We start from the raw sequence: 8,178 nt of genomic DNA, 5'->3' as shown, positions 1-8,178 counted from the left end.
ATATATATATATATATATATATATATATATATATATATATACCCTAAATGATGGCATCTACCATTTTCTCTCTTTTTAACAGAATGAAACTTTACTCCGTGAAGCTCTCTGTTCCGAAAGTGCTCCTTTGAGGCTAGATGCACTCACTCTTCTCTGCAGCTCTGCAAAAAAAGCTGGTACTGTTTTGATATTTCTTCTCTATGAATGTATATTTGCACGCACGCGTGTGTTTGTGTGTGTGTGTGTGTATGTGTGTGTGTGTGTGTGTGTATTATACATTGACAAGAATTGTTGTAACAGTGCCTTCAAAATTTTGACCTGCTAACCTTCTTCAGACTGTCAAAAAGTATTAAGTAATCCTTCAGTTTATTGTTAAATTTTATTATAACTCAATGTAGAAACAAGCATTAATAACTATAAATACTTACACACACACACACACACGAGTGTATTTGTACATATAAATGTGAATGAGAGTATTGTATTGTAAAGATTTCACTTGTGAACATATGTGCATATGTAAATGTTTGCGCATGAGTGTATATAAAAGGTATCTGTGCACAGATCTATAAGTGTTCATAGGATCTACATGGTTCGTTATTATACATTCCATGCCTGTATGTAACATTCAGCCGGACGTTGTCGTGTTGATACAGACATAACATTGTTAAATGTTACCCATGCATGCTTACAAGTACACACACACACACTCGTAAGTTACGTTAACTTATATGAAAGGCAGAACACAAGTGACCTGAGGGTGCAGCTAGATATTAAAAGTAGCAGCTAAGGTGTGCAGGTGCGATGGCCATGTTGATATGGGGTGAGGAGTACTATTGAAAAGGGAACGTGTACTTCAGCAGCATTTCAAGGTACAGAACTCTGTTTATCTTAGCGTGGCTGTTTAACAACAGTTATTGCCCTTGCTTCTCATGACCGAGTTTGGTAAAAACAAATGAACAAATTGTGCTGCCTATGCTAGCTTCGAAGAGTGGCTGCAAAATTATAAAACGAGTATGTCTGTTCAAATGAGATCAATGTCCACATCTCGCTTCGGCTTTTCTTTTCTGAATAAAATATAACAATTACAGCATGGAAAACGGACTTTAAATAATGATGATGTACGATTGTGCGATTAATTTGGAGTTAACATTTGAGATTAATAACTTAGACCATTTATTTAATGTTTTTATTTAACAATATCAAGTCGCTACATATATAGAAGCTCTCGAATCGATGGTTATAAGTTCATTATCTGAGTGAAATTTAACGGAGGGGAAACTATGGGAGCTTTCAATGGTGACATTGATGCCAGTAATGTTCCACTTGAACCAGTATTTTTTTTTATAGTTAATACTTGCAGGAAAAACATAAACAGGAAAAGATTCCAGAAGGCCAATGTTCTGGGAAAGAAGAACTAAGTTTAAGGGTTAATACAGGACTTGGTGGGAGGGAAAACAGCATAAGTGATGAAAAGAGGAGAAAGGAGTTGGCAAGGTGTATCTGAGGGTAGTTAATCGAAGACCAACCAGCTTTTAGAAACAGAATCCATTATTATAGAAAAGGTAGAGAAAGGGGCTAGATAGTAGAAGAAAAGTGAATTCTACAAAACTGGTACAGATTCTTTCAACAAGAGACCAGAAGGATCAACTGCAGTTTGGGAGATGGGAAAATGAAAGATTCCTTCAGGTATTACACAAGGGCATCTTTTGTAGTTAGTGCAGAGAGTAGAGTGAGAACCAGGATAGCATTTTTTATGATACCTACTTTAGTATCTTATGCATCTGACTTCAATATTGTGCCAGTGTCATGCAAAAAGCACCTGTTCTGGTGCTACGTAAAGAGTATCTGTACCAGTGTAAAAAGCTCCCACTACACTCTGTAAAATGATTGGCATTAAGAAGGGCATCCAGCTGTAGAAACCAGGTTTTTTTACTTAACATTTCACCTACTTTTCATACATCCTATCAATAATTTAATTTGGTTTTGTCTGCTGGTCATACTTCCATCATCACCAAATTTGAAAAGATTCTTTCGCTTGATCAGAACAGTAATATTTTCTTTGCCTTGTGCCAAAATTTTCTTTGTCACACTCTTATATTAAATTTCAAACCTAATTTATTCACTGGATTCTTGTAGAAATGCTTCATTCTCTGGAGTCTAAACTGCTGATGGAAGCTCTTCCTGTCAACTTGAATATTGATTCAGCCCCATTTCGACAGAATCTGGTCTCAGCACTGAAGAAATTGCTGATTAGAATCAGAGACAGTTGCTCCTCTTTGATGAAAACTCAAAATTTGAGCTCAATTGGTAAACATCTTTTTAATTACAGTATTTCAAATCTATTTATTAAACACTTTCATGTAACATCAAAGTGATTCAGCAATGACAGTGTAAATGTTTCTACTTATTTCATGTTTCTATTTCTTTTATTTTAATTTTTCTAATTGCTCAGATCATTCCATTGAATTTGTGGACTGGTTACACAGGTTGTGCACTGAAAACCTTGTCCCTGGTTCAAACTTCCAGCGACGCAAGATGTGTTTGGAAATACTGAATGTCATCTATGAAGTATTTGTTCTGCCTGATCTTAGTTACAAAAGGAAATCTTTTGTAGGTATGAAGCAATTTCATTTTTCTTTCTGATGTATTTGACTGCATAAAAGATGCACCACAATCTCAGCGGTGCACATTCAGGAACTTGGATAATATTTCTAGTGTGCTGCAGGATCACATAAAGGCTTCCTCCTTGACTAGCTTTAAGTAGGCACCACATGTGGTGGTATATAATTCATCTCCATAAACAACAACAACAATAATAACTGCAATGTGGAATTGATGAGTGATTCATCAGCTTTTAATATTGGGTTCAATTCTTTAAGCAGGGCAAATTACCTGTGAATAGATCAACATCTTTCCAGAGACAGATTTGTTGCTTGTCCATGAAATTTTATTATCTGGGCAAGTAACTAACTTGTTATAGCATTGGTTGTTAAGTAGTGCCAGTCATCTCTTCTATAATATACTAATGACATGGAGTTGGTCAACATTTTAAGGAGACAGAAGAGGCAGTGTTATAGTGTTAGGTGTTATGGACTGTAATATAAAAGTGGTGGACTGTAGCTGAGTGTGGTGGTATATACTGTGGTAAAGTGTGGTGTAGTAAAATGCAATGTGGTAGGGTGTGATAGGTAGTTCATGGAATCCTGTTTCAAAACCCATGAATTTAGGCAGTCTTCTGCTGTGTAACTCTCTTGAGAGTTTCCTACCATTAGTGAACAGATGTTACAAGCAATTCTCCACTGTCCTCTGATTTGTAACCTTGTGCTTCTGCTAGAATTCAGTATCAAATGGTATATAAAGGCAGTAGTAAGAATGATTGAGAAGTGGATTAAATACTTTGTGGTACTTAGTCCTAGTGGTTAAGGTGTCAGTCTGAAAGTTCAGGAGTTTTGAAGAGTATGGAGTGAGCTTTTAGTCACCACTACTATCTGACCTACTCTGACCTCCCCTGAGATTAGTAGTGCTTGTCAAAGTCCTGTGAGTAAAGCATACGGGACTTGGAAAAGAGCTGTCCCCTAAGCATGTGTCACATAGACCCACTGGTGTGTGGACATGCTCTGATGTCATGTGAACCTATCCCCTAAGCATGTGTCACATAGACCCACTGGTGTGTGGACATGCTCTGATGTCATGTGAACCTGTCCCCTAAGCATGTGTCACATAGACCCACTGGTGTGTGGACATGCTCTGATGTCATGTGAACCTGTCCCCCTTTCTTGTGATTAAACGGACCCTCTGCTTCAAATATAATTTTTGGAAAGTTGGAGACTAGCAGAGTAAACTGAAAATAGACTGGTAGAAATCAGCAGGAAATCACTGGTCTATCTTTCTCTAGAAAAATCATGAATCACTTTAGTGTGGAGATCCATTATTGTCAATACTATTACAAATAGTACATAAAAAGAGAGAAGTATTTAGTTGTGGCTTTTTCTGTTGAAATCCTGTCGGGATCAACTATGCTTTCATTCTTCCAGGGATTGATGTTCGTAAAATAAATACTAGTCAAGCACCAAAGTTGGTTTAATTTGCTATTCTTTGCTACCTTGGACAATGTGTTAGAAATGATGGGAGCAAGTTAGCATGCATTTTGTATGTTCTTTTTTCGGTGGGTTTTTATATTCCCAGTTGCTAAATATGTGATTAGTTAATTACATTTTAGCTGTTTAAAAACACACTAAAATTGTTGTATTAACTTTTCTTATGTCTAAAATTTAGTTACACTTTGACTTGATCAGGCTAGAATTGTTCATCTACAATGTTTCAACACACAATCTCAGACCAAGTCACTTGCCAAAGAAGTATAACTCTGAGATAACTTAAACGATGCTTTTAATTTTAATTAATTAATTTTTCCCTTCATTTTTTTTTTTTTTTATTTTTTTTTTTTCAGATTCTTTGAAAAAATTGATTACTTTTGCTCAGCAAGAAAAAGAGTTATGGGACTTTACATCGTCAATGTCATTTGTGTCTATATTACTTTGTATCTTAGATGGCGCTGATGAGGTAAGCACATTTTCATTCATTTTGATTAGTGAATGACTTCTTTTGTACCGATTGTTACCAGCGTCGCTTTCTTGGCACTTGTGCCACAGCTTCGCGTTCCTGGCACTTGTGCTGGTGGCATGTGAAAAATCACTCGAGTGAGATCATTGCCAGTGCTGCTGGACTGGCTCCTGTTCAGGTGGCACGTAAAATACACTATTCTGAGCGTGGCCGTTGCGATTACCGCCTGACTGGCCTTCGTGCCGGTGGCACGTAAAAGCACCCACTACACTCTCGGAGTGGTTGGCGTTAGGAAAGGCATCCAGCTGTAGAAACACTGCCAAATCAGATTGGAGCCTGGTGTAGCCATCTGGTTCACCAGTCCTCAGTCAAATCGTCCAACCCATGCTAGCATGGAAAGTGGACGTTAAACGATGATGATGATGATATATAACATATCTCCCTAGTTAGTGTATGGATATATTTAACTCTTCACGTTAGAGAACCATGCATCTTCATAACTTTCTGGTATAATTCTTTTATTTTTTACTTGTTTCAGTCATTAGACTGTGACTTGTAGGGTTGTAGTCAAATAGACACTTATTTTTACAGTCTGGTACTTATTCTGTTGATCTCCTCTGCCGAACTGCTATGCTACAGGGACATAAACAAACCAACACCAGTTGTTAATTGGTAGCATTGGGGACAAACACAGGCACAAAGACACATACACACATGTATGTGTGTTTGTGTTTATCCCCTCACCACTTGACAACTGGTGTTGGTTTGTTTACATTCCCCTAAATTGGCAGTTCAGTAAAAAAGACTGATAGGATAAGTACCAGCTTAAAAAAAGAAATAAGTACTGGGAGGTGATTTACTTGCCTAAAAATCCTTCAAGGCAGTGCCCCAGCATGGCCACGGTCCAATGACTGAAACTAGTAAAAGAATAAAAAATAGAAGACTTGTTGGTTGAATTGATTTTCTAATAGTTTGCTGTTGACCCCCAAAGACATAGTAAATTCCTGCTGGATTTGAACTGTGAACATTAACACAAAACTGTAAGACAGAAATTGTCTAGTCTTTTATGGTTACTGCTATTCCACCATTTGTATTGAGAGTAAATATTAATGAATCACATCCAGGAACTATATATAAAGATAGATGCTTCTGTTTCTTTTTTAGGTAAGAGAACTTGCTGCAGATGTATTAGAGAAATATTTTGACTGGAGCCCTAAATATCTGTCAAGTTCAAAGAAAAATCTTCCAGCCCACCTTCTAAGTGAAGCTCTTTGTTTGTGTAACAGTCCTCGGCATCCAGATTGTCTCAGTGGTAGTTTGCTTTGCAAGTTGGTCTTCTGCAAGTGAGTAATAATATACTGTCATCATCTTTTATTTACACGAGTGGTTGCTAATATTATAGTGAACCATACTGAATGATTTGGTTCTTTGATATTTAAGACTTTAATCCGACTTTGAATAGAACATTTCAGCCAAACTCTTACATGATTAATTAAGAAATAAAATAGCTTAATACTTACAGCATTAAACTATCATCTCATAGATCGAAAGTTCAAATTAACTTTTGTTGTGGGAAGACACTTACTATATTTGCTCATAAGTCACACTATTTCATGCTTAATTTTAACAGCAAAAAAACTGGAATGTGACTTATACACAGGGAAAAGTTAAAACTGTGAAGGGAAAAAATTTTGTTCCAAAATTTAACAGTACATTAGGGATGTGATTTATACATGAGAAAATATGGTAATTAATTTGTTCTTTATAGGTTGGTTTACTTCATCATCATCATCATCATCGTTTAACGTCCGCTTTCCATGCTAGCATGGGTTGGACGATTTGACTGAGGACTGGTGAAACCGGATGGCAACACCAGGCTCCAGTCTGATTTGGCAGAGTTTCTACAGCTGGATGCCCTTCCTAACGCCAACCACTCAGAGAGTGTAGTGGGTGCTTTTACGTGTCACCCGCACGAAAACGGCCACGCTCGAAATGGTGTCTTTTATGTGCCACCCGCACAAGCCAGTCCAGGGGCACTGGCAACGATCTCGCTCGAAAATCCTACAGGAGCCAGTCAGGCGGTACTGGCAACGGCCACGCTCAAAATGGTGCATCTCATGTGCCACCCGCACAAGAACCAGTCCAGGGGCACGAAAATGTTCTCTGTAGCAGACTGACAACTTATCTAGGAGGAAGTTTCATCACTCATCTAGTTTATGTGATAAACCCAGTAAATGTAAATCCTTTCTAATCCCTGATGGCTTTTTAAGGGTTAGTACTTAATTCTGCTTTCATGAGGATAAGCAGATGAATCTTCTCTGGATAAGAAACCATTCTTTTGAAGTAATAATGCCAGATGACCTGGAACCTATTCCCAACACCTAATTGAACTGAAATAGTATAGAATAAAGTGTTTTGAATGGATTTGATCATACACTCCATGAAGACCTAGCCCAACACCTTATCCACTCTGCACTTTCACTCCCTTCTTCATGTTGAGAACATAATAATACTAGTTCTAGATTAAAATAGCCATCCATATATCATACTTAATGCATATACACTGTTGCTAGGCCTGTTACTATAGTATTTGTCCTGAGATAACATCTTTTATAGACATGCTGTTTTAAAAACACAATAAATATTGGAGAGAGATAAAAATTTTAGTGTTTTGGGGGGTCTTTTCAGTGGCATGTACTCACAGCCAGCCACATGATCAGGCGAGAATCCATCACCTCCAATATAGGAAACAGTGAATGAAACATTCACTGATATTGTGATTAGCTTCCTGACTGAATAAAAATCCAGTATGTGCAACTGAGGTAGTATTGAATTAGAATAACCATCCATGTATCATACTTAATGTGTTCTTATATTGGATGTGGCTGACTGTGAGTATGTGCTACATCATCTGCCCTCCTTTTTAGTCACTAACCAATAGTCCTCTGTCTTCCAATGTATCACATTTCACTCCATCCACACTAATATTTTTTTACTTCCAGACACATTAGTCACTGTGTCATTATGTTTTCATTGCAGGGTTATAGCTGACCAGAAGAGATACTTCACAATCCATTCTGTTAGTCGTATGTACGAAGTTGAGGAGACAACACCCTCTGAATTGCCCAGTACTCTGTATTTCATGCGTTCCTTATTGAAACAGATAGAACTTGGACTCTCTGCTGCCACACAGAATCCTGTGGTTGCATCAAAAGAGAAATCTCTTCATGGTATTAACTTGCTTCTTTTTTTATTATGCTCTTTTATTCTTTTACTTGTTTCAGTCATTTGACTGCGGCCATGCTGGAGCACTGCCTTTAGTCGAATCAAATCGACCCCAGGACTTATTCTTTGTAAGCCTAGTACTTATTCTATCAGTCTCTTTTGCCGAACCGCTAAGTTACAGGGACCTAAACACACCAGCATCGGTTGTCAAGTGATGATGGGGGGACAAACACAGATACACAACATATACACACGCATACATACATCATCATCATCGTCATCATCGTTTAACGTCCGCTTTCCATGCTAGCATGGGTTGGACGATTTGACTGAGGACTGGTGAAACCGGATGGCAACACCAGGCTCCAGTCTGATTTGGCAGAGTTT

The 8,178-nt window shown here is 37.7% G+C and overlaps 1 protein-coding gene across 1 annotated transcript in view; it reads left to right on the top strand.

Moving 5' to 3' along the window:
- Positions 1-8,178, top strand: part of LOC106875370 (thyroid adenoma-associated protein homolog) — a 74,565-nt gene that overhangs the window by 38,445 nt on the left and 27,942 nt on the right. The window contains exons 13-18 of the mRNA XM_014923467.2: positions 83-176; positions 2,140-2,310; positions 2,456-2,617; positions 4,454-4,566; positions 5,731-5,909; positions 7,606-7,796. Of these exons, the coding sequence (XP_014778953.1) occupies positions 83-176; positions 2,140-2,310; positions 2,456-2,617; positions 4,454-4,566; positions 5,731-5,909; positions 7,606-7,796 (910 nt within the window). The remainder of the gene's footprint in view (positions 1-82; positions 177-2,139; positions 2,311-2,455; positions 2,618-4,453; positions 4,567-5,730; positions 5,910-7,605; positions 7,797-8,178) is intronic.

Source organism: Octopus bimaculoides, chromosome 4 (assembly GCF_001194135.2).
Source record: "Octopus bimaculoides isolate UCB-OBI-ISO-001 chromosome 4, ASM119413v2, whole genome shotgun sequence".
NCBI classification, from domain to species: Eukaryota; Metazoa; Mollusca; class Cephalopoda; order Octopoda; family Octopodidae; genus Octopus; species Octopus bimaculoides.
The sequence above is the reverse complement of the archived record's forward strand: the minus strand, read 5'-3'. Positions and strand labels throughout refer to the sequence as shown.